General features: G+C 39.9%; 2 protein-coding genes and 1 pseudogene across 4 annotated transcripts in view; 1 reads left to right on the forward strand and 2 right to left on the reverse strand.

The window, feature by feature from the left end:
• The window catches only part of TOGARAM1 (TOG array regulator of axonemal microtubules 1), an 85,160-nt gene extending 82,187 nt beyond the window's left edge, over positions 1-2,973 (reverse strand). For both annotated transcript variants that reach the window (XM_043490258.1, XM_043490257.1), the window contains exon 1: positions 739-2,973. In XM_043490258.1, coding sequence (XP_043346193.1) covers positions 739-2,784 — 2,046 coding nt within the window. In that variant the 5' untranslated portion in view covers positions 2,785-2,973. The remainder of the gene's footprint in view (positions 1-738) is intronic.
• A 146-nt stretch (positions 2,974-3,119) lies between these two features.
• The window catches only part of KLHL28 (kelch like family member 28), a 39,118-nt gene continuing 15,195 nt past the window's right edge, over positions 3,120-27,042 (forward strand). The window contains exon 1 of one of the 2 annotated variants that reach the window (XM_043490265.1): positions 3,120-3,356. The gene's annotated coding sequence lies outside the window, so the exon portion shown is untranslated. Of the gene's footprint in view, positions 3,357-3,713; positions 4,082-27,042 lie in introns of those variants that run through there. The other variant, XM_043490266.1, reaches the window with a different exon arrangement.
• LOC122454903 lies at positions 11,084-16,218 on the reverse strand (annotated as a pseudogene).

Here is a 27,042-nt window from a genome sequence, read left to right on the forward strand (position 1 = left end):
TTAGGCTCCTCTGTCCATGGATTTTCCATGCAAGAACACTGGAGTGGGTTACCATTTCCTCCTCCAGGGTATCTTCCCGACCCAGGGATAGAACCCACGTCTCCTGCAGTGGCAGGCAGATTCTTTACCACTGAGCCACCTGGGAAGCCCCAATATTCACTGTACTATTCTTTTAAGTAAACTATAGACTTCGAATTTTCAAAATAAAGACTTTGGTGGGGGGAACCCTTAGTTCAGATGTCTGATCTTCTTGGAAGGTTTTTCTCCCGCCAATGTAATTATTTTTTCTACTTTCAGCATTTCCATAGGACTCGAAATTTCTATTTTAGCACTTAACCAATTTGTAGCTGCCCATTTACAAGTCCCTCCCCTTAACTAAACTCTGCAAAACCCGTTTGATCTTCATTCCTAGAACGTGGTTCTTTTTCTGGTACCTACTAGGTATTCAGTGTTTGTTCCATGAATGAGATAACAGATATGCCAGAGTGACAGATCAAAACTGAAATCCAGGTATTGTCTATACCAAATTGTGCCTCAAATTTAATCAAATCCATCAAGCAGGAAGCCTACTGAAGGTTCCTGTGTGTTCTGTCCCATTATAATTGATACATCAGCAAACTGATTTAAAAACAAAGCATGACAACCCTCAAGGAGCATCACCCCTCAGTCATTACAGGCATATTTCTATTTTAAATTCTTTCATAGTTTCAACTCAAGGAAATTAGAGAAGATGCATACCTGTTCTATATCCTTGGAACTGGAAGTCTGGTTTTCTCCTGTGACTCCAGGCTGCTCATTTTCCCACGGTAATTTATTTTTTCCTTTTCCTGCACTCAGTACCCTTCGAGTACAGATAGTCGGACTATAAGGTCCATACATTTGCATGCTATCCCTTGCGTGGTCACCGCAGTGACAGTGTGCACTCTGAGTCCTGTTTCCGGCCAAAAGCCAGTCTGCATCTGCTCCATGTGCCAAATGGCTCGATCTACCCTGGGCAGATGATGGCACGAGTACCGCATATTCCACAAATCCCTGTTCTGTTAACTTTGGGAGGGTTTTCCTAGCCAACCTGGCCTGCACAGCATTCATCACTCCATCTCCATTATCCTGCAGCTCCACAGTATCCACAGCTTTGAAAAGGGTGCTGGTTTTACCTGAGCCCATTGACGATGCCAACACAGCAAAAGCTTCAAGAGCTGCCTGGCGTACCCTGCGTTTGCTATCTACAAGAGCTGGGGCAAGATCAAAAGACAGTTTGGATAAGTCAAAATCCTCACTGGGATAAGTCAGGAGGGAGCAGATGCAAATGTTCACCACCTCCTCTCTCACTCTGGAATGCTTGTGTTTGAGATGTTCCAGGAGCAAGCAAAGCACCTGTTGAGGACCTACTTCCTTCATGAGCTTGAGGAAGATTTTCATGTACTCTTGTTTGATCACCAACTTGTTGTCTGCCAGCACTTTGACAGAAGCTGCTATAACAGGTCCCAAGAACTGTTGTACCTGCTCTCCAAGGCGAATAACCAGTAAATGCAGGACTTGAAGTGTGCCGTGGACCACTTTGAAGTTAGAATCGTCTAATAAATTATACAGCAAACTAATGAAACTCACAAGGCTAGGATGAGAGGTGGAACTTGGGTTAAAGCGTCCCATCACCTGTTTTAGTTCCTCAACAGCCTGAGTCCGGTTCTTATAGTCTTCCTGATCTAACAACCTTGAATGCAGCTCCTGAGGAATAATCCCAAATTTAAGATTGCTGTTGGAAAGACTCACTGCACAGGGAAGGGGATCTTCAGGAAACCCAGATGTTTCAAGTTCCAAATAATAAGGAACCTGACTTCCAAACTGCGACTCCAGGCGGCGATTGTAGTGTCTCCTCAGGGCAGAAGGCAGGCGAGAGATATAGGATTGAAATCTCTCTTGGCCAAGACGCTCCCCTATTTGTTGAAGTGCAGAGAAAGCTGTCTCAGATTCTTCTTCTATCTCCTGACCGCCAAGCTTTCGGGCTAAGGATATTATCACTTCGGTAAGATCTAGGTCGAGCAACAAATCCTCAGGAGTAAGCAATATAGGGAACAGTAGTGCTGTGGAGGCTCTAAGCCGGGCGTCGGTACTTTCCAGTCCTTGTTGTATAAGCGTCCTCAGCACCTGTCCAGAACTACGCTTCAAACAGATGTGTAGGATCTGCAAGGCATCCTTTCGCAGGGCTGGATTCTCTTCTCGTAGTGAGACGACAAGCTGAGGCAGAAGAGCTAAGCTAAAGGCCTCTTCCAGCTGGCCTAACTCCCCCTGACCCCGGAGAACGTCCGAGAGGAACTGCAAGCAGAGTCGTTTCTCATCACTACCTCCTTCCACAAGCACTCGGCCCAGGGCCCGATACAGCGCTTCCTTTCGTCGGGGGAAGCCAAGTCGACCGCCCCGCCGCGGCAAAGCAGCCTGTAAAGCCTGGAAGGCCTCCGAAGGATCGGGCGCGGTCCGCAGTTGTTGAAGGAGCCGAGTCTCCTCTTCATCTCCCCCCGACAAACCACCTCCAGGCCCAGACCAACTACTTGAGATTGCCTCCGCGGGCATCAAGAGGGTCGAGGCCAGAGGCGAGGGTGTCGGGGGGCAGGAACCGTGGTCTCCGGCAGCTCCACGGCAGCAATAGTTTTTCTCGCCTCTCATGGCGCCCCCACCTCGACTATCATCAGTCTCTGGGGCGGAAGGACGACTGCGACTCTGGAGGCGATAGGCACAGAAGGATGGAAGAGGCGGCAGCGGGAGCAGGGCTGAGGGCGCAGCCGCCATGGAGGGTCGTCAAGTGGCGGAGACTAGAGCAAACCATCGTCTCCAAAGGGCTCGATGGAGCCCAGCCTTCTTGTTCCTCTCCAAGCCTCAACCTGCAGAGGAGGAAAATGAACAACTTGAGCCCCTGACTCCCGGAGGCTGCCTTCGGCAAAATGGCCCCCGCCTGAGCCCCAGACCCCACAGCTGCCACCGGGCGTAACCAGGGGCACCACGTGACCAAACCTAGCGCTTCCATGGTGATGTACCCAGCGCGGACCTCTTGACCCGGAAATCAACCTGCCGTGATGCATGCAGGGTCATGTAGTCCACGTCAGAAATTCGGGCTAGGCGGAAGGGCTCTGGAAAAGGAAGTGAGAACACTGCGAACGTAAGGAACGTATCTGGAATGGAGAAGGCGAGGAACAGATAAAGCATTAAGCGGAAGTGACGCTCTCCTCGCTCAGGGCGGAAGTTCCCCGCCCCACCCGTAAGAATTAGGGTTTGACTAGAGACAAGTAAGGATCTTGCCCGGTCTCGAGTTGTCCACCGCTCCTCCTCCTCCTGTCGCTGCGGGCGTGATTCCTGGGACTCAGGTATTTTCCTTTGCTGTCCTTCTGCGGCGCAGGCTTTGACAGAGTTCTGCTGGAGTGCTGCTGGTGTTAGAGTAAGATGTAAAGAAATGAACGGGAGCAAGCAGGGACAGAGGCGACATCTTCTTGTGCAGGGCTCGTTATCGCAGTAAACGCGTTGTGGTCTACAGCCCTGAGTAAGGGCGATCCTTTCTTCCTGCCGTCCGCATACCGGTACGAGAGATGCGGACTAAGGCCAAGCTCAGAGCTCGCGTACTTTTTTTCAAATCCCGGTGTTTGGGGACCTTACTTTCCTCTCCTACCTCCCCCCTCCCCCGCCCCCGTCCCCCTTTCCTACTTCTCTTACCCTCGGGTTGTGAAAGGTTGATGGTTTTCTGTCGTTTTCCCTTATCCTCATCACTTTTAAGTTCTCTTTGAAAACGTACTTGATCTGCAGATAAATCTATTTTTCCTTGTAGCTAAACTTCTGTCCCTTTTAGGTTCTCAAAGTCTAATGCAGCTCCTCTGTGGGACTCACCCCTTTCCCCCGCTAGCTCCCTCTGCCACCCCAACCTCCCTGCAGGATCTTCTCGCAGCTCTGAAGCCTTTCAGTCTCCTGGAAACCGAGATTGCAAAGACAATTTCAGTTGCGGTTGAAGTTCTTTGCCTCACCGTCCTGAGAGAATTCCGCCCTATAGATTTAGAGCCGATGATAGACATTTCTTTGTTTTAGGCGAACTGTGAATTTGGTAAGCAGTCTTTCTTCTTTGTAATTAAATGTAGGCGGAAACAATTGAAAAGCTTGAGTGCCTAGTGTGAGGCAGAGTTCTTTCAAGTGTGGAAGAGAATATTTTGGGGAAGGAATAATACACTTGTTTTTGAATGACCCAGTGAGAAAATTGTTATCATTTGAAGTCTTCAGTTTATGCACTTAAAATGCAAGTGTTCCTACCCAGTTCTGTAACTCTTAGTATGCCAAACCAATTTTATAAAAAAATTTGCTGGATAAGTAAGGCAAGTTGAAAAATCATTTCTGGATGGTGTCTTAAAGCACAATTTGATTATTATAGGTTTCTTTTTTCCTTTTCTTTTGGAAGTAGAATAAATGTAAACGAAGCCTGTGTAAACATGCATCCTCCTTCTGCTTTGGTTTAAATTCTAGGATGTTACTTGATTTTAGTTAATTATTTTAGTGTTTAATGAATCTCCCTTAATTTGGTTTGACTAGATTTCAGTAGACCAAAACTTTTTTTTTTTTTTTTTAATTTTGTGGGTAGGATAACGGCAGAAGAGTGAAAACCAAGACATGATTTTGACAGTTGTCAATGAGAAAGAATGTCAGTTTCTCATTTCCAGTGAAAGAAGTTCAAATTCATACTTTTACTCATATGTTAAGACTTCAGGAACTCAATTCAGACTAAAGTAAAAGAATGATAATACACAACAGAATGTAACATTAGAATGCCAGTTTATGTTGGAATAGAAGATAACCCTTTCCAGTGATCAGAATTTTCAGGTTGAAAATCCAGTGCATTCTTTCCTGTATCCAAGAACTTGGGAAGTTGTGTGGTAATCATGGAACAAAAAATGAACTTGGAAAGTCCTGAATTATTTAGCATCATTAAAATTATGGTAGAAGTTTAAGAATTACCTGTTCTCTCTATAAAGAATACTTTTCAAGGGATTTGAATGCTTAAATCAACTACTTATATCCTTTTCCTTGAAACAAAGCAAGATGAGTTTTCATTTTAACCCCTGTTTCTTAGGGCCCTGTAGATCACTATGTTATAGATTGCAATCTGTTTTATATCTATTACCTTTAACTTCCTTGATGAAGACTTGGAAGATGCATTATTCTCTATGACGGATTTTTAGGAAACGGGACCTTACCAGCATCCCATATCTTACTAATTATCTTTTAGGGTTGAAAGTGAAAGTCCCTGGGTTGGGTCAGGCTCTTTGAGACCCCATACACTGACTATACAGTCCATGGAATTCTCCAGGCCAGAATACTGGAGTGGGTAGACTTTCCTTTCTCCAGAGGATATTGCCTACCCAAGTATCCATCCCAGGTCTTCTGAATTGCAAGTGGATTCTTTACCCCCTGAGGCACCAGGGAAGCTCATCTTTGAGGGTTATTTTGTGGAAAATAAACCTCATCCATTTAATGTGTATTCTGTTTATTTCTGTCATGAAACAAATTTTTAAAAAAATCTTATTCTTTAATTCTAGGGATCAAGGGAATTCTAGACATTGTGTATTGACTTGTGTTTTGTATTTATCTGTATATAGAGATAAAGCTTTCTTAAATTTCAGAATAGTGGAATACACTATTGGGTGTATTAATAGTACACATCTGAAAGTTGAAAGGGAGTAATTAATAATACATTGCAAATAGCAAATTCAGGTTTTTTAAAAATTAAGATAATAATTTCAAGAAAGTTTAGTTAAATTAATGGGTTATAAGAATGTGTGATACAGACCTTAATTTTTTGAACTGAAGTTAAGATAAACACAGTTGCCCTAAAAACATCCCTTATTTCCACAGTCAGAATAAAATATTAATTGGTTGAATTAGCCACTATAGTTTTTTCCTTGTTCTTACTCAAATTTACAGACATCGAGGGATACTGGAAATAAGTGCATTCTGTAAACTGTTGAGAATTTTGTATAGTTAAAGAAGTTATTGTGAAAAAATGCTATGCAAATAAAAGGTGCTCTTAACATTAACAAGTAATTATAATTATACTGTTATCTATTGAGTGTTTGCTATGTGCCATACACTCTGCTGAGTACTTAATGAATATTAGCTCATTTAATCCTCACAACAGTTTTCTGAGGTTACATCATCTACATTTGTACTATGGCACATTTAGTGGGTGTTTCCATTGGAAAGTAATTACTGAAATTAGTCATTTTAGCTATTTGCTTAGAGCTTTGGAAAAGTTTTGAGGGAGGAGGATGTTGAAACTAGGATAAAATTAGGTTTTTCCATCATTAATCATTCATATCTGTTACTGTGTATTATTTGATTGTATGTATTTTAATTTTCCTCTTTGAGTTTCTGTTCTGAGCCTTTTTGGTTTCTTGCTTGAGTCAAAACTTTAATAAGGTTAAGAAATTATGAGCTTATTTTTATCCATATAGAATTAGACAGATTTTCTTACTGTGGTATCAGTGTTATATTTCATTTACTTAGATTTATGTCCCACATCCATTGTTCAAGTCAAAAACTGTACTTTTAAACAATAAAAACTATCAAGGGTGAAACAGATCACCAGCCCAGGCTGGGTGCATGAGACAAGTGCTCAGGGCTGGTGCACTGGGAAGACCCAGAGGGATGCGATGAAGCGGCGGGGGGAGGGTGCGGATCGGGATGGGGAACACATGTAAATCCATGGCTGATTCATGTCAATGTATGGCAAAAACCACTACAATATTGTAAAGTAATTAGCCTCCAACTAATAAAAACAAATGAAAAAAAAAAACAGTTGCATTTTTTAAGCACTAATCTTTATAAATTAACAGAATTTAACATTTTTTCTAACCAGTTTTTCAGTAGATGGGTTAATTCGAGCTTTTACTGGATGTGGTAATGGCTTTGGAGACTTGCTTTCTTCTGTATTATTTTGGAATCTGTGTCCAGTGATTTGCATAACAGGCTTCTAATTTTACTTTTGTTTCTCCAGATATAATGAAAGTCAGTCTCGGATAAAAGGAAAATATGCCACCTTGTTCCATAGGTTCATTGTTAAAATTATATGCCTCTTGAGGTTTGACAGAAAACAACAAAATTCTGGGAAGCAATTATCCTTCAATTAAAAAATAAATAAATTTTAAAAGTTATATGCCATAATTAGTTGAATTCTGTGAGAATGGAAATGTGGAAAAGAAATTTAAACAATTCTTGTTTCTCCTCACCATTTATTTGCTCTTATTGTAGCAGATAATTGCCTCCCAACTGATTTCAGCCCCACTGTTTTGTAGCTTAGGTGTCAATTAAGTATAATAACTTACAACTTGACCTTTATTAGCTTGGTTTCAGAATATAAAATTGTGAAGTTGCTGTAGACTATGGAAAGTTTGAATCTAATTTTATCTAACATTTGCTGATTGCATCTTTCTGTTATGGTTTAAAATGCTTTTCTTTTCTCTTTATTTCTTATAAATTAATACTTGGATCAAGTCTACTGATTTGGTCTGATTTTGGCGTGTGTGTGGTGGGTTATGGGTGGTATTATGATCTTCTATCAGAAGGCCCTGTTGTCTGGTGGTCTCTGTTTTTGGGATGTTAGCAGCCCTTCATAACCAATGCCTGCCTCTGTTACTTCGTTAAGATTGAGAAATGGTGATATTCTGTCATTCCTTCTCTAAAAACTGGGGTACTTTTTATAAAGAAAAACTTACCCTCATCTGTTTGGTAACCCACTTGTACAGTTAATATAGGAAGTTCAGTTGTTCAGTCATGTCCGACTCTTAGCAGCCCCCTGGACTGTAGCATGCCAGGCTTCCCTGTCCATCACAAACTCCTGGAGCTTGCTCAAACTCATGTGCATCAAGTCAGTGATGCCATCCAACCATCTCATCCTCTGTCCCCTTCTCCTGCCTTCAGTCTTTCCCAGCATCAGGGTCTTTTCAAATGAGTCAGTTCCTTGCATCAGGTGGCCAGAGTATTGGAGTTTCAGCTTCAGCATCAGTCCTTCCAATGAATATTCAGGATTGATTTCCTTTAGGATGGACTGGTAGGATCTCCTTGCAGTCCAAGGGACTCTCAGGAGTCTTCTCCAACACCATAGTTCCAAAGCATCAATTCTTCAGCACTCATCTTTCTTTATGGTCCAATTCTCTCATCTATACTTGACTACTGGAAAAACCATAGCTTTGACTATATGGACCTTTGTTAGCAAAGTAATGCCTCTGCTTTTTAATATGCTGTCTAGGTTGGTCATGCTTTTCTTCCAAGGAGCAAGCATCTTTTAATTTCATGGCTGCAGTCACCATCTGCAATGACTTTGGAGCCCAAAAATGTAAAGTCTCTCACTGTTTCCGTTGTGTCCCCTTCTATTTGCCATGAAGTTCTGGGACTGGATACCATGATCTTGTTTTTTGAATGTTGAGTTTTAAGCCAGCTTTTTCACTGTCTTTCACTTTCATCAAGAGGCTCTTCAGTTCCTCTTTGCTTTCTGCCATAAGGGTGGTGTCATCTGCATATCTGAGGTTATTAATATTTCTCCCGGCAATCTTGATTGCAACTTGTGCTTAATCCACCCTGGCATTTCACATAATGAACGCTGTATATAAGTTAAATAAGCAGGGTGACAGTCTACAGCCTTGACATAATCCTTTCCCACTTTGGAACCAGTCCATTGTTCCGTGTCCAGTTCTAACTGTTGCTTCTTGACCTGCATACAGATTTCTCAGGAGGCAGGTAAGGTGGTCTGGTATTCCCATCTCTTTAAGAATTTTCCAGTTTGTTGTGATCCACACAGTCAAAGGCTTTAGCATAGTCAATGAAGCAGAGGTAGGTGTTCTTTTGGAATTCCCTTGCTTTTTCTATCATCCACCAGATGTTGGCAATTTGATCTCTGGTTCTTCTGCCTTTTCTAAATCCAGCTTGAGCATCTATCTGGAAGTTCTCAGTTCATGTACTGTTGAAGCCTAGCTTGGAGAATTTTGAGCATTACTTTGCTAGCATATGAGGTGAGTGCAATTGTGCGGTAGTTTGAACATTCTTTGACATTGCCTTTCTTTGGGATTGGAATGAAAACTGACATTTTCCAGTCCTGTGGCCACTGTTGAGTTTTCCAAATTTGCTGGCATGTTGAGTGCAGCACCTTCACAGCATCATCTTTTAGGATTTGAGATGTAGGAAAGGTATCATAAATGCTTGATTCTTTCCCTTTATTTGCTTGGTTTCAAATAATGAGTTGATTCATTAACATCTTCTAGTGGTGATCAAATTTTTTAAATTATCATAATTATATTATCATTATGAACTCATGACTTTAAGCTTGTCTGCTATGTTTTAATCAATTGCAGTTACTACAGTGGATGGTCAGCCTGTTCAGTTTGGCTCCAAAGTTTTTTATGACCTTAGTCATCATTGATAGCTTTATTACTATCTAGTATGTAATGATTCCAAATTTATCTTGACGTTTTCTGTCCTAGGTCTAGAATCAGCTGTTTGTCCAAGGAATTCTATTTCCTTAGAGGGAAATGATATTTAGGGACCGCATCTGGTGCTAGGAGTGCTCTTTGCTACTGGGTTGGTCATAATTTCTAGCCCTTATCAGTTGACAGAGCTCAAAAATATGATTTTTTCCCCTTAATTATACATTTTATACATTTGTATCATATATATTTTATATTATATGCATAATTTATATAGTTAGTATGTATAATATTGTTTATATATATATATATATATATTTATTCTGTTATTTTTACTTCAAAATCAGACTACAGGGACTTCCCTGGTGGTCCAGTGGCTAAGACTTCATGCTCCCAATGCAGGCAGCTTGGGTTCAATCCCTGGTAAGGGAACTAGATCCCACATGATGCAATAAAGATCCAGTATGCCATAACTAAGACTCAGAGCAGCCAAATAAATGAAATATTTTAAAAAAATCAGACTGCAGGGTTTATGTTTAACATCTCAGCCTTACGTCTTTCTCTCTTTTCTCCTTTACTAAAAATCCCAGATCACAAATGATGACCAGGGATGATAGAGTTAGAAATGTCAGATAATGCACCATGGCAGTGCACAGTAACCATTTCAGAATACAGATAACATCTTCACCAACTATGTGAAGTAGGATAAGATTTTTTAAGGCATACCTCTCTAGGGGTAGCCCATCAAATTACTGTTTTAAAGTTATTTGGTATGGTATGGTTAGGCTGCTAACTGAACGTTGGGTTCCTTTGTTTCCTTTTATTTTCAAATTTTTGTTTTTAAGGTTTAATTTTGCTTTATAGTTATGTAAAATACCACCTTAATTCCACAGTCACATCTATAAAAATGGGATATGTTCAAAGATGTGTAGCTTTATCTCTATCCCTATCCCCTCCACTCTGTTCTCTCCCTCTTCTGTTAGGTAACCTTTTAAAAAATATACCATGTTATATTTCCTTAAAAAAAAAAAAAATAGGTGGGTAAATATATTTGTAAACCCCCCCCCTTTCTTAAATAAATAGTGGCATACTGTACACATATTTCTCTTTCATGCTTGGATCAGGAAGACCCTGCAGAGTAGTATACACAGTTTCCTCCTTCCCATTCACAGCTGCGTAGTATTCCATTGTGTGGATGTGCCATAGGTTTCTTTCAACCACCCTTTTGTTGGTGGGCATTAGAGCTTAAAATTCTTGGTTTGTTGCCTCTTAGTCTCTCAAATACAAAAGTAAAAAGCATAAGGTATTATTCTTTTGCTTTTACAAATAGACCTGTAATTATTAACCTTATGCATTTGTCTTTTTATATTTTTTACCAGTGTATTTTTTGATAATTTCTTAGAAGTAGAATTGTTGGATTAATGAGTAAATGCAAATGTAATTTTGCTAACTTTTCCAGGTCTATTTCCAGAGGCCTCTATCATTCAGCATCCCCAAGGGATGGATGAATGTGCCTGTTTCTCATAGCCTCACCAAAAGTATATTGTCAGGAAAGCATTGTTTTTAATAACTCCATATAGTTTTTGTGTGTGTGTGTGTGGTATTTTCTTTAATTAAGTACAAAGGCTTTTCCAATCACGTCACATGGAGATCGTTTTATCCATGCTCTGTTTGGCTGTCAGTCTTTTGTCTCTCTCCTCAGCAATGGTAAAGCAAATACCCTTTCCATGGGGAAGAGAGATCCATGGTTTGTTGCCTTTGCCAATAATGAAAATGTTTGAGAGCCAAGTGGCAAAGTTGTTGCCGTTGGCATCTTTCACATGAACTACATCTAAAGAACCTGAATGTCTCTTCCGGTTGGTAATCACCCCTGTTCTTTTCAGGTTAGCACCTCCAGTCACCATGCACAGGTTACCAGTGTCAAATTTGATGAAACCAGTAATCTTGTCCATCTCCAAGGCAATTTGAATACTGTCCTTCACTTCGATGAGGGGATCAGGGTAAAGGATGGTGGGGGCATCATGGGTCACCAGATGAAGGATTCCTTTTGTTCCCACAAAGATCTTTTTCACTTTGCACAGCTTACGCTTGGCCTCCTCAGGTATAATATGATGAAGAGCAAAATGACCCTTCATATGATAGATCAAACAAAAATTCTCTCCAGTCTAATAATGCTGATGACATCCATAAAATCAGCAGGGTAGTTTATATTGGTGCAACTTTGCCATCGATCTAAATGAAACGCTGCTGCAAATCTTCTTTACTTCATCTCTGGTTAGGGCATACTTAAGTCTGTTCCTTAGGGAAATTATTAGGGGGAGGCGTTCCCTCAGCTTGTGGGGACCAGTAGATGGATGAGGGGCAAACACACCAGTCAGTTTATCCAGCATCCAGTGCTTTGGAGCTGCTACGGGCTCCAGGTGCTTCTTGGGACCTCTAGCCGTGGCTGTGCTGGGCAGAAAAAGAGGCCTCCATATAGTTTTAATTCATTTGACTACAAATGAAGTTGAACAGTTTTTCATATACTTAAGAACCATATATTTTTTAACCTTCTGTTCATTTCTTTAGACTATTTTTTCTATAGTGCTAGAGTATTTTAGGAATGTTTTGTTTATTGATGTTGCATCTTTATATATATTACAAAGATTTTTCTCACTCTTATCCACATTTTTTTCTTTGCTTATGGGCTTTTTAACTATCCAAAGTTTTTTAATGTAATTAATCTGACCTGTCTTTTCACTTGTACCATAGTTAGGAAACTGTTCTTCAATCTCAAGTTATAGAGAAATTTGCTCCATTTTATTCAAATACATGTATGTTTTCATTTTTTCCATTTATACCTCTGATCCATTAGGAATTTATCTTGGCATAGATATGTGGAAGGGATCTAATTTTATCTTTTTTTCTTGAGGTTATTCTGTTATCTCAACATGTTTATTTAAAAGTCACACTTTTCCTCACTGATTTTGAAATGCTGGCTTTATCATAAGCTAAATTTTCCTATGTTGAATTATCCATTTCTGTATTTTCTTTTCTTCTCCACTGATTTCTTTCTCCAAACCAAGCATTCTATTTAATCCACAACAGATTTCACAAATGAGAATGTTCAAGTTTAGAGTAAGTAATTTGCCTGAAGTCTACAGCTACTAAGTAGTCAAATGTTGACTTGAACCCACTCACCTCTCTGGCCCTGAAATTCACACTTTGACTCACTGTTCTTTTCTGTTTTCCGTGGTACTTACCTTTCATTATGCACAAGGTTGTTGATAAGATAAATGAAACTGTGTTAAAGCTGGCAAAGGTCAGGTTTTGAAGTTTAAGAATTCTTGCTTCTGTGAGCTATTTTTAGCCATTTATGGGTAAATAAGAACCAAGTATAGTCACAGTTGTAATACATAGTTTTGAAGGAGGTACAGTTATAATTTGCAATAATTTTTAAGTAGTTACACTTGTGTTGGAAATATTTTAACTGATTTTAAAACATTAATGTGCATAAGAATGCTAACACATTCTTAAAACACAAATTGCTGCTCCTTCCTCTCTGTAGTTTCTGAATCCTGAGGTTAGGTGTGTGCTTGGACTCAAGAATTTGCATTTTAGCAGATCCTAGGTGATACTGATGCTACTGGTGCAAGGATCATATTTTGGGAACCATTGTTTTAAAGCTTCCTCTTTTTAAAGTTCTCTGAACTTCTCTAAAGTCAAATTTCTTGAGCGACAGACGTCAAGTCTAAAGTGTTAAAAATTATGTGTTATGACAAATCTTCAATGTAATTCACTTTAAGTTCCCTATATTTATTTGTTCTTTTAAAGTTCATAGTTCAAATCATTATGGTTCTAAGAGTATAATCTCTTAAACTTTATTCTCAGTAGTTCTTCAAGGGAGTGGACATCATGTCATTTGTATCCAGTCCAATGATAGAAATGTGTATGGGTGTTCTTTTACAAAGTCACCTTTACCAGTATCCTTCCTTTGAGTGGTTTTTAAAACTTTGATTTTTTTTTTTTTTTTTTGGAGAGAAAAAAAGGAGAAATACTATAAAGGGTATAAGTATAGGGGAACTGCTTCAACATGGTATTCTGGTGACCTTGGATATATCCACATGGGCAAAAGCTTGGACTGTGGGACTGAAGCTTGTGAGTCTTGGAACACTTTTATGATCCTCTTGGAACACAAGAGTAAGGCGTTAAGGAACTGCTACAAGGCCATCTCCCACCTGCCACCTGCCTCTCTCTCTCCCCTGGAAGTCTGCCATGAAGCTGTTTCTCTTTACCTTCCTAGAGTGATGGGATTTCACTGGTGGCTCAGACAGTAAAGAATCTTCCTGCAATGCAGGAGACCTGGGTTCAACTCCTGGGTTGGGAAGACCCTCTGGAGAAGGAAATGGCAACCCACTCCAGTGTTCTTGCCTGGAGAATTCCATGGACAGAGAAGCCTGGCGGGCTACAGTCCGTGGGGCTGCAGAGTCAGACACAACTAAGCAACTATAACACACACAAGTGTAATGAGGTGTGGGATTTTCGTGTCCCCTTTCACAAAGTAGAGCTGTGGGATGCAAAACTGCTGCATCTGCCCAGCCCCCTTTGTATGCATTTTTCTTTTTGATGTGTGGGGCAGGAATCCAGGGAGCTTAGTCTTTTACTGTCTGTGAGTAATAAACTGTCTAAATATAAAAATGGCTTACTGTATATTTTCTGGTCAGATCAGTCAGACTTTGGCCTTGACCTGTTTGTATTTGTTCATTTGACAGTAAGTCAGCTTCGTTTTTTGGTGAGCATGGAAGGGAGTCACATGGGTTTAGCTGGCAAAAACTGAATATTCCTAAGGAAGATAATAATAAGTCGTATGTAACAGTCATCGGGTACTTGCTGCTGCTGCTGCTAAGTCGCTTCAGTCATGTCCGACTCTGTGCGACCCCATAGATGGCAGCCCACCAGGCTCCCCCGTCCCTGGGATTCTCCAGGCAAGGACACTGGAGTGGGTTGCCATTTCCTTCTCCAATGCATGAAAGTGAAAAGTGAAAGTGAAGTCGCTCAGTTGTGTCCAACTCTTAGCGACCCCATGGACCACAGCCCACCAGGCTCCTCCATCCATGGGATTTTCTAGGCAAGAGCACTGGAGTGGGGTGCCGTTGCCTTCTCTGCGTTGGGTACTTAATGGCTACCATTTTGTGTGTGCTTTATAGGTGAGGAAACTGGGACTTTAAGATCACTTTCCTAAGGTCACATCGCTGTGAAATAGCACAGACAGTATTGTAACCCTAGGAGCCTGATTTCCAGAGCCCAGTTTCTTAAAATCATACCGTCCTGCATATCTGTATATGTGTCATATTTACACAAATGTGTATGTTTTTGTGTTTTGCATGTGTACATATATGTGTTTATTTACAAACCAGTATTATGTTATACTTTCATATCATGTTAATGGTAATTTGCCAGTCTTCAATTGGGTACACAAAAATTAGTTTAATTTTTGATTATTACTGTATGATTTCTTCTTACATTAAAAATGGATCTAACCAATAACTCATCAACTTATTTTGAGAATCAACAATTCTTTTTTTTTTTTTCATTTATTTTTATTAGTTGGAGGCTAATCACTTTACAATACCGCAGTGGGTCTTGTCATACATTGACATGAATCAGCCATGGATTTACATGTATTCCCCATCCCGATCCCCCCTCCCACCTCCCTCTCCACCTGATTCCTCTGGGTCTTCCCAGTGCACCAGGCCCGAGCACTTGTCTCATGCATCCCACCTGGGCTGGTGATCTGTTTCACTATAGATAATATACATGTTTCGATGCTGTTCTCTCGAAACATCCCACCCTCGCCTTCTCCCACAGAGTCCAAAAGTCTGTTCTGTATTTCTGTGTCTCTTTTTCTGTTTTGCATATAGGGTTATCATTACCATCTTTCTAAATTCCATATATATGTGTTAGTATGCTGTAATGTTCTTTATCTTTCTGGCTTACTTCACTCTGTATAATGGGCTCCAGTTTCATCCATCTCATTAGAACTGATTCAAATGAATTCTTTTTAATGGCTGAGTAATATTCCATGGTGTATATGTACCACAGCTTCCTTATCCATTCATCTGCTGATGGGCATCTAGGTTGCTTTCATGTCCTGGCTATTATAAACAGTGCTGCGATGAACATTGGGGTGCACGTGTCTCTTTCAGATCTGGTTTCCTCAGTGTGTATGCCCAGAAGTGGTATTGCTGGGTCATATGGCAGTTCTATTTCCAGTTTTTTAAGAAATCTCCACACTTCTCCATAGCGGCTGTACTAGTTTGCATTCCCACCAACAGTGTAAGAGGGTTCCCTCTTCTCCACACCCTCTCCAGCATTTATTGCTTGTAGACTTTTGGATAGCAGCCATCCTGACTGGCGTGTAATGGTACCTCATTGTGGTTTTGTGAGAATCAACAATTCTTTAACACTTCATGTAGTCCAAGATGTCAGTGGTATAAAGTAGATTTCTTACCCAATAGTAAGAGATGGTAGAATGTAAAAAGCAGAGTAACTCTTAAGCAGACAATGTAAAAAAAAAAAAATCACTAGTAATAGCTTAATAAGAAATAAGATAATATTTATCACAAGCTTACTAAATGATAGACACTATTCTAAGCCCTTCATATGTATAAACACATTTAATCCTCAGAACAATTCTATATTATTGTTATTGAGTAACTTTCAACTGTTAATTTTTCACACAGCTCTCAGATTTCCTTTTTTTTTTTTTTTAGAGGACTCCATACCCGTAATACATGTCTTGAAGTTCTCTTCATCAGATGTTTTACTTTGCTTAGATCTCTTTTAAAGGATGGTACTCCAAATCTGTATTAGAGAGATGGTCTGACATTTGCAGAGCCAAGTGGAACGTCTCCTCTCTAGTTCTATGTATTATAGTTCTATCAATGCACATTAAACCTCCATAAGATTAGTGTGCTAAAATGTGCTAAAATTAAAATTCCCTAAACCTTTTAAGCACATCCAACAGGTGAGTCTTTTCTCTCTTATTCTATACTTATAAAGTTGTTCTGGAATCCACTATAGAATCTTAAAATTTATCCCTCTTAAATTTCTTCTTGTTAGATGTCAGGTCTTTTTGGATCCATGTTTTACTGGCTGATGGATTTGTTGTCCTCTGCAGCTTTGTATCATCTGCAAAGCTGAAGGGCTTGCCCCCAGGATCTTCATCTTGGCCTTACACCATACCAGCAGAAACCTCCCTCGAGGTAGAGCTCATTCCATTAAGTAGTATACTGTAGTGTGGTTATGCAACCACATGCTAATTTAGCCAACTGAACTAGCTTATTATACTTCTGGTTTGTTCTCAAAATTGTGAAAGCATTATAAAATTCATTACAAACATGTAGTTAAAGGTCATGTATTTTTCTGATCTGCAAGTCTTCTAAATACATTAAAAAAAAAAAAACCCAAGATTCATCTGTGACGTATCTTCTTGTTAGCTCATCCATCCTAGTCTTAGAGATCCCTACATCTTCTCAGTATTCACAAATCAAATCTTTAATAATTTGTTTTATAGTGTTACCTAAAATTAACATTATCCTTTCCAGGATATTAGTAGAAATTACTGTCTTATTTTTTTAAATAGTCTTTAGTCCTGTGGCACTGGCAGTGATTCAGGGGTCTCATTCAGAGGTTCTTTTAAATATCATAGGACATAATTGTTTGGTCTGGGAGAGATATGATCTTATAAAGTAGCTAGATCTCCTTTTTTTCCTGCTTAATTTACTTTTTAAATGATTTTATTTTTTAGAATAGTTTTGGTTCAGAGCAAAATTAAGGAACATACAGAGGGTTTCCCATTTATACCCTTCACTAGCACGTGCATACCTTCCCCCATTATCCACGTCCCCCACTTTAGTAGTGCATTTGTTTCAATAGATGAACTTATATTAACACATTATCCCCCAAAGTTCACTTAGGGTTCACTCTCAGTGTTGTATAGTCTATGGATTGGGACAGGTGTATAATGATACATATCTACCATTATAGTGTTACATAGAGTAATTTCACTGCCCTAAAGGTCCTGAGTGCTTTGCCTATTCACTGTCCCTCCCCAAAACCCCTAGCAACCATTGATATTTTTACTGTCTTTATAGTTTTACCTTTTCCAGAATATCATATAATTGGAATCTTGCAGTATATAGCATTGTCAGGTTGGCTTGTTTTACTTGAGAAGACATTTTCTCTATGTCTTTTTGGAGCTCGACAGCCCATTTCTTTTAGCACTGAATAAATAATATTCCACCGTCTTGGTATAGCATAGTTTAATAGTTATCCATTCACCTACTGAAGGACACCTTGGTTGCTTCCAAGTATTGGCACTTCAAAATAAAGTTGCTATAAACATCCATGTGCAGGTTTTTGTGTGGACATAAATTTTCAGTTCATTTGGGTAAATACCAAGGAAGGCGAATGCAGGATTGTATGGTAAGAGTATGTTTAGTTTTATAAGAAGCTATCAAAGTGTCTTCCTGGGTTGCTGTACAATTTTGGATTCCCCCTATCCGTGAATGAAAGTTCCTTTTGCCCCATATTGTTCCTCACATTTGGTGTTCTCAGTGTTCTGGATTTTAACCATTCTAACCTCATGCGAAGAGTTGACTCATTGGAAAAGACCCTGATGCTGGGAGAGATTGGGGGCAGGAGGAGAAGGGGACGACAGAGGATGAGATGGCTGGATGGCATCACCGACTCGATGGACATGAGTTTGGGTGGACTCCAGGAGTTAGTGATGGACAGGGAGGCGTGGCGTGCTGCTATTCATGGGGTTGCAAAGAGTCGGACACGACTGAGCGACTGAACTGAACTGAATAGGTGTGTGGTAGTATTTCACTGTTGTCTTAATATGCAATTTCCTGATGACCCATGACATCTTTTCATCTGCTTACTTAACTGTCTGTATCTTTTCTGGTGAGGTGTCTGTTAAGGTCTTTAATCCATTTCTTAATCAGGTTGTTAATTTTCTTAGTGTTTAATTTTAAAAGTTCTTTGTTTAATTGAATAATAGTTCTTTATCAGTTGTGTTTTTTCTCTACAGATATTTTCTCCGAGTGTGTGGCTTGACTTCTTATGCTCTTGACAGTAATTTTCCCAAAGTAGAAGTTTTTGTGGTTTTTTTGTGTGTAAGTGAATGTATGTGTGTTTGTTTTGTTTTTAATAGGGATGTCCATCTTACCATTCTTTCTTGTATGGATTGTACCTTGGTGTCATATCTAAAAATAATCATAGCCATACCCAAGGTCATCTAGAATTTACTCTTGTGTTATCTTCTAAGTGTTTTATAGTTTTGCATTTTACATTTAGGTCTGTGATCCATTTTGAGTTAATTTTTCTGAAGGATGTAAGTAAGGTCTATGTGTAATTTCATTTTTTTAATTTGTGGATAACCATTCCACCACCCTTTGTTGAAAAGATCTCCATTGTATTGCCTTTCCTGCTTTGTTAAAGATCAGTCAACTGTATTTATGTGGGTCTATTTCTAGACTCTCTGTTCTGTTCCATTGGTCTGTCTGCACTTTCACCGGTGCCATGCTGTCTTGATTACTATAGCTTTATAATAGTGCTTGAAATTGGGTAGTATCAGTCATTCGACTTTATTCTTCTTTTTCAATATTGAGGTGTCTATTCTGGGTATTTTGTCTCTCTGTGAAAACCTCAGAATCAGTTTGCAACATCCACAAAGTAACTTGCTGGAATTTTGATTGGGATTACATTGAATCTGTAGTGCAAGTCAGGAAGAATTGACATTTGATCATGTTGAGAGTCTTATCCATGAACAAGAACTATCTCTCCATTTATTTAGTTCTTTGATTTCTTTTATTAGAATTTTATACTTTTTCTCATATAGATCTTCTACATATTTTGTTAGATTTATATATAAGTATTTCAAATTTTAGGTGTTAATATAAATGATAATATGTTTTATTTTTTTATTTTTTTATTTTTTTTGTTTTTTTTTTAATTTTTTTATTAGTTGGAGGCTAATTACTTCACAACATTTCAGTGGGTTTTGTCATACATTGATATGAATCAGCCATAGATTTACACTTATTCCCCATCCCGATCCCCCCTCCCACCTCCCTCTCCACCCGATTCCTCTGGGTCTTCCCAGTGCACCAGGCCCGAGCACTTGTCTCATGCATCCCACCTGGGCTGGTGATCTGTTTCACCATAGATAGTATACATGCTGTTCTTTTGAAACATCCCACCCTCACATTCTCCCACAGAGTTCAAAAGTCTGTTCTGTATTTCTGTGTCTCTTTTTCTGTTTTGCATATAGGGTTATCGTTACCATCTTTCTAAATTCCATATATATGTGTTAGTATGCTGTAATGTTCTTTATCTTTCTGGCTTACTTCACTCTGTATAATGGGCTCCAGTTTCATCCATCTCATTAGAACTGATTCAAATGAATTCTTTTTAACAGCTGAGTAATATTCCATGGTGTATATGTACCACAGCTTCCTTATCCATTCATCTGCTGATGGGCATCTAGGTTGCTTCCATGTCCTGGCTATTATAAACAGTGCTGCGATGAACATTGGGGTGCACGTGTCTCTTTCAGATCTGGTTTCCTCAGTGTGTATGCCCAGAAGTGGGATTGCTGGGTCATATGGCAGTTCTATTTCCAGTTTTTTAAGGAATCTCCACACTGTTTTCCATAGCGGCTGTACTAGTTTGCATTCCCACCAACAGTGTAAGAGGGTTCCCTTTTCTCCACACCCTCTCCAGCATTTATTGCTTGTAGTCTTTTGGATAGCAGCCATCCTGACTGGCGTGTAATGGTACCTCATTGTGGTTTTGATTTGCATTTCTCTAATAATGAGTGATGTTGAGCACCTTTTCATGTGTTTGTTAGCCATCTGTATGTCTTCTTTGGAGAAATGTCTGTTTAGTTCTTTGGCCCATTTTTTGATTGGGTCATTTATTTTTCTGGAATTGAGCTTCAGGAGTTGCTTGTATATTTTTGAGATTAATCCTTTGTCTGTTTCTTCATTTGCTATTATTTTCTCCCAATCTGAGGGCTGTCTTTTCACCTTACTTATAGTTTCCTTTGTAGTGCAAAAGCTTTTAAGTTTCATTAGATCCCATTTGTTTAGTTTTGCTTTTATTTCCAATATTCTGGGAGGTGGGTCATAGAGGATCTTGCTGTGATTTATGTCAGAGAGTGTTTTGCCTATGTTCTCCTCTAGGAGTTTTATAGTTTCTGGTCTTACATTTAGATCTTTAATCCATTTTGAGTTTATTTTTGTGTATGGTGTTAGAAAGTGTTCTAGTTTCATTCTTTTACAAGTGGTTGACCAGTTTTCCCAGCACCACTTGTTAAAGAGGTTGTCTTTTTTCCATTGTATATCCTTGCCTCCTTTGTCAAAGATAAGGTGTCCATAGGTTCGTGGATTTATCTCTGGGCTTTCTATTCTGTTCCATTGATCTATATTTCTGTCTTTGTGCCAGTACCATACTGTCTTGATGACTGTGGCTTTGTAGTAGAGTCTGAAGTCAGGCAGGTTGATTCCTCCAGTTCCATTCTTCTTTCTCAAGATTACTTTGGCTATTCGAGGTTTTTTGTATTTCCATACAAATTGTGAAATTCTTTGGTCTAGTTCTGTGACAAATACCGTTGGTAGCTTGATAGGGATTGCATTGAATCTATAGATTGCTTTGGGTAGAATAGCCATTTTGACAATATTGATTCTTCCAATCCATGAACACGGTATGTTTCTCCATCTGTTTGTGTCCTCTTTGATCTCTTTCATCAGTGTTTTATAGTTTTCTATGTATAGGTCTTTTGTTTCTTTAGGTAGATATACTCCTAAGTATTTTATTCTTTTTGTTGCAATGGTGAATGGTATTGTTTCCTTAATTTCTCTTTCTGTTTTTTCATTGTTAGTATATAGGAATGCAAGGGATTTCTGTGTGTTAATTTTATATCCTGCAACTTTACTATATTCATTGATTAGTTCTAGTAATTTTCTGGTAGAGTCTTTAGGGTTTTCTATGTAGAGGATCATGTCATCTGCAAACAGTGAGAGTTTCACTTCTTCTTTTCCTATCTGGATTCCTTTTACTTCTTTTTCTGCTCTGATTGCTGTGGCCAGAACTTCCAACACTATGTTGAACAGTAGTGGTGACAGTGGGCACCCTTGTCTTGTTCCTGATTTCAGGGGGAATGCTTTCAATTTTTCACCATTGAGGGTGATGCTTGCTGTGGGTTTGTCATATATGGCTTTTATAATGTTGAGGTATGTTCCTTCTATTCCTGCTTTTTGGAGAGTTTTAATCATAAATGAGTGTTGAATTTTGTCAAAGGCTTTCTCTGCATCTATTGAGATAATCATATGGTTTTTATCTTTCAATTTGTTAATGTGGTGTATTACGTTGATTGATTTGCGGATATTGAAGAATCCTTGCATTCCTGGGATAAAGCCCACTTGGTCGTGGTGTATGATTTTTTTAATATGTTGTTGGATTCTGTTTGCTAGAATTTTGTTAAGGATTTTTGCATCTATGTTCATCAGTGATATTGGCCTGTAGTTTTCTTTTTTTGTGGCATCTTTGTCTGGTTTTGGAATTAGGGTGATGGTGGCCTCATAGAATGAGTTTGGAGGTTTACCTTCTTCTGCAATTTTCTGGAAGAGTTTGAGTAAGGTAGGTGTTAGCTCTTCTCTAAATTTTTGGTAGAATTCAGCTGTGAAGCCATCTGGTCCTGGGCTTTTGTTTGCTGGAAGATTTTTGATTACACTTTCGATTTCCTTGCCTGTGATGGGTCTGTTAAGATCTTCTATTTCTTCCTGGTTCAGTTTTGGAAAGTTATACTTTTCTAAGAATTTGTCCATTTCATCCAAGTTGTCCATTTTATTGGCATAGAGCTGCTGGTAGTAGTCTCTTATGATCCTTTGTATTTCAGTGTTGTCTGTTGTGATCTCTCCATTTTCATTTCTAATTTTGTTAATTTGGTTCTTCTCTCTTTGTTTCTTAATGAGTCTTGCTAATGGTTTGTCAATTTTGTTTATTTTTTCAAAAAACCAGCTTTTAGCTTTGTTGATTTTTGCTATGGTCTCTTTAGTTTCTTTTGCATTTATTTCTGCCCTGATTTTTAAGATTTCTTTCCTTCTGCTAACCCTGGGGTTCTTCATTTCTTCCTTCTCTAATTGCTTTAGGTGTAGAGTTAGGTTATTTATTTGGCTTTTTTCTTGTTTCTTGATGTAAGCCTGTAATGCTATGAACTTTCCCCTTAGCACTGCTTTTACAGTGTCCCATAGGTTTTGGGTTGTTGTGTTTTCATTTTCATTCATTTCTATACATATTTTGATTTCTTTTTTGATTTCTTCTATGATTTGTTGGTTATTCAGAAGCGTGTTATTTAGCCTCCATATGTTTGAATTTTTAACAATTTTTTTCCTGTAATTGAGATCTAATCTTACTGCACTGTGGTCAGAAAAGATGACTGGAATGATTTCAATTTTTTTGAATTTTCCAAGACCAGATTTATGGCCCAGGATGTGATCTATTCTGGAGAAGGTTCCGTGTGCACTTGAGAAAAAGGTGAAGTTGATTGTTTTGGGGTGAAATGTCCTATAGATATCAATTAGGTCTAGCTGGTCCATTGTGTCATTTAAAGTTTGTGTTTCCTTGTTAATTTTCTGTTTAGTTGATCTATCCATAGTTGTGAGTGGGGTATTAAAGTCTCCCACTATTATTGTGTTACTATTAATTTCCTCTTTCATACTCGTTAGTGTTTGCCGTACATATTGCGGTGCTCCTATGTTGGGTGCATATATATTTATAATTGTTATATCTTCTTCTTTGATTGATCCTTTGATCATTATGTAGTGTCCTTCTTTGTCTCTTTTCACAGCTTTTATTTGAAAGTCTATTTTATCTGATATGAGTATTGCGACTCCTGCTTTCTTTTGGTCTCCGTTTGCATGAAATATTTTTTTCCAGCCCTTCACTTTTAGTCTGTATGTGTCTCTTGTTTTGAGGTGGGTCTCTTGTAGACAGCATATATGGGGGTCTTGTTTTTGTATCCATTCAGCCCATCTTTGTCTTTTGGTTGGGGCATTCAACCCATTTACATTTAAGGTAATTATTGATAGGTGTGGTCCCGTTGCCATTTACTTTGTTGTTTTGGGTTCACGTTTATACAACCTTTCTGCATTTCCTGTCTAGAGAAGATCCTTTAGCATTTGTTGAAGAGCTGGTTTGGTGGTGCTGAATTCTCTCAGCTTTTGCTTATCTGTAAAGCTTTTGAGTTCTCCTTCATATCTGAATGAGATCCTTGCTGGATACAGTAATCTAGGTTGTAGGTTATTCTCTTTCATTACTTTCAGGACGTCCTGCCATTCCCTTCTGGCCTGGAGGGTTTCTATTGATAGGTCAGCTGTTATCCTTATGGGAATCCCTTTGTGTGTTATTTGTTGTTTTTCCCTTGCTGCTTTTAATATTTGTTCTTTGTGTTTGATCTTTGTTAGTTTGATTAATATGTGTCTTGGGGTGTTTCGCCTTGGGTTTATCCTGTTTGGAACTCTCTGGGTTTCTTGGACTTGGGTGGCTATTTCCTTCCCCATTTTAGGGAAGTTTTCAGCTATTATCTCCTCGAGTATTTTCTCATGGCCTTTCTTTTTGTCTTCTTCTTCTGGAACTCCTATGATTCGAATGTTGGGGCGTTTCACATTGTCCCAGAGGTCCCTGAGGTTGTCCTCATTTCTTTTGATCCTTTTTTCTTTTTTCCTCTCTGCTTCATTTATTTCCACCATTTTATCTTCTACTTCACTTATCCTATCTTCTGCCTCCGTTATTCTACTCTTGGTTCCCTCCAGAGTGTTTTTGATCTCATTCATTGCATTATTCATTTTTAATTGACTCTTTTTTATTTCTTCTAGGTCTTTATTAAACAATTCTTGTATCTTTTCAATCTTTGTTTCCAAGCTATTTATCTGTAACTCCATTTTGTTTTCAAGATTTTGGATCATTTTTATTATCATTATTCTTAATTCTTTTTCAGGTAGATTCCCTATCTCCTCCTCTTTTGTTTGACTTGGTGGGCATTTTTCTTGTTCCTTTACCTGTTGGGTATTTCTTTGCCTTTTCATCTTGTTTAGATTGCTGTGTCTGGAGTGGACTTTCTGTATTCTGGAGGTCTGTGGTTCCTTTTTATTGTGGAGGATTTACCCAGTGGGTGGGGTTGGACGTTTGGCTTGTCAAGGTTTTCTGGTTAGGGAAGCTTGCGTCAGTGTACTGGTGCGTGGAACTTGATTTCTTCTCTTTGGAGAGCAATGGAGTGCCCAGTAATGAGTTTTGAGTTGGGTCTATGTGTTAGGTGTGACCTTGGGTAGCCTGTATGTTGACATTCAGGGCTATGTTCCTGTGTTGCTGGAGACTTTGCGTGGTATGTCTTGCTCTAAAACTTATTGGCTCTTGGGTGGTGGTTGGTTTCAGTGTAGGTATGGAGGCTTTTGGACGGTCACTTATTACTTAAAGTTCCATGTAGTCAGGAGTTTTCTGGTGTTCTCAGGTTTTGGGCTTAAGTTTCCTGCCTCTGGATTTTAGTTTTATTCTTCCTGTAGTCTCAGGACTTCTCCAACTATACAGCACTGATAATTAAACTTCTAGGTTAATGGCGAAAAGATTCTCCCCCGTTAGGGACACCCAGAGAGGTTCACAGAGTTACATGAACAGGAGAAAAGGGAGGAGGGAGAGAGAGATGAGTAGGAGGAGAAAAAGGGGGACTCAAGAGGAGAGAGACAGATCTACGCAGCTGTCTGTTCCCAGAGTGTTCTCGTATCTCAGACACCTACAAGGATTCACAGAATTGGATGGGGAAGAGAAGGGGAAAAGAGGAAATAGAGGTGTTCTGAGGTAGAAAACAGAGAGTCAAGTTTGGGAGGGAATAATCTTCGGTTTTAAGATAGGGCTTCTCTTTTTTTTTTGTAAGGTTATAGTGTAGTGAAGATGAAAATGAAGAGTAGTAGAGGAGTACTAGAGGACTTTAAAAGAAATAAGAGAAAAAGAAAAATAGAAAATAGAAGAGAAAAAGGAAAGAAAAAAAAAAGAAGAAAAAGGAGAAGAAAAAAAAAGAAAGAAAAAAAAAAAATTTTTTTTTCCCCTAATTAAAAAAATCATAAAAATCTATGAAAATGAAAGTTAAGGAGTAATGGGGGAGTAATAGGGAATTTTAAAGGAAAATAAAAGAGAAAAAATAAAAAAGAAAAATATAAAAAGAAAAAAAAATTTTTTTTTTTCCTTACTTAGAAAAAACAGAAAAATAAAAAAAAAAGTAAAAATATGTCTAGGAATTTCTCTGGAGCTGTTGCGGTCAGTGTGGGTTTGGCTCAGTTTCAGATAGCTCCTCGTTCCAGCTTGCACTTCTCGATATCTACAGGGCCCTTCCGGTGAAGTCGGTGTTTTCTTCAGGGATTTTAATCTGTTGCACCAGTCCCTTCTGAAGCGGTTCCCTTTGTTTATTTGGCTTCTGTTTGCCGGTCTCTTCAGAGGCTCATTTCCGCCCTGACACAGGCGGCCGGAGGCGGACTCTTATTCAGGTAGCTAGTTCCGTTGCGCTGCTGGGAGGGGCTGGCGCTGCGGGGCGGGGCTGGCGCTGCGGGGCGGGGCTGACGCTGCGGGGAGGGGCTGGCCCTGCGGGGGCGGGGCTGACGCTGCGGGGAGGGGCTGGCCCTGCGGGGGCGGGCTGGCGCTGCCGGAAGGGGCTGACGCTGCTTTCTCCGTCTGCGCTGCTCAGGCTCCCGGCTGTTCTATATGGAGCGCGCCCGCGCTGCGCGAGGTTCCAGCCCTCGGGTGTTACACAAAAGCGCGGAAGGAAAAGCTGCGCCTGCTCTCTGTGCCTTCCCCGTCAGAGCGGTCCAGGCAGCCAGGGGCTTGGTGGGCGCGCTATCCCCAGGTGTGGCGCACCCACTCCCTTCCGCGGACCCAGTCTCAGTTTCCGCTGGCGCCAGTCGGGTGCGCGCGCCTTCCGCCCTCCGCGTCCCCAGCCCCAGTCCCCGCCCCGCGCCGGTCGGGTGCCTGCGCCCTGTGTCTCGCCGCGACCCTCCCCTCCCCCCTGCCTCCTGCCTCCGGCGGGGCTGGGCCGGTCCGCAGCCTGCGAGCTCTTCTCGGGACTTTCCCCGTCCCTTTGTTCTGCGAACGGCCGGCAGTGTGTTCCGGCCGGTCAATTTTCTCTCTCTCCTTTGGTCTCCCACAGTTCAAGTTGGCACCTCACAGAAGCTCCCCCCCGATTGTCCTCAGGGCACTCAGGCCCGGACCCTAGCCCAAGCAAGGCCGCCTAAGACTCCCTTCCCGGGACGGGTCTCCGTCCTTAGCTCTTTTGTCTCACTTTTTATCTTTTATATTTTGTCCTACCTCCTTTCGAAGACAATGGTCTGCTTTTCTGGGCGCCTGATGACCTCAGCTAGCGATCAGAAGTTGTTTTGTGAAGTTTGCTCTGCATTCGGTTATTCTTTTGATGAATTTGTAGGAGAGAAAGTGGTCTCCCGGTCCTACTCCTCCGCCATCTTGGCTCCTCCCCTGATAATATGTTTTAAATTTCAAATTTTACTTGTTC

Source organism: Cervus canadensis, chromosome 17, assembly GCF_019320065.1.
Source record: "Cervus canadensis isolate Bull #8, Minnesota chromosome 17, ASM1932006v1, whole genome shotgun sequence".
In the NCBI taxonomy this organism is placed as follows: domain Eukaryota; kingdom Metazoa; phylum Chordata; class Mammalia; order Artiodactyla; family Cervidae; genus Cervus; species Cervus canadensis.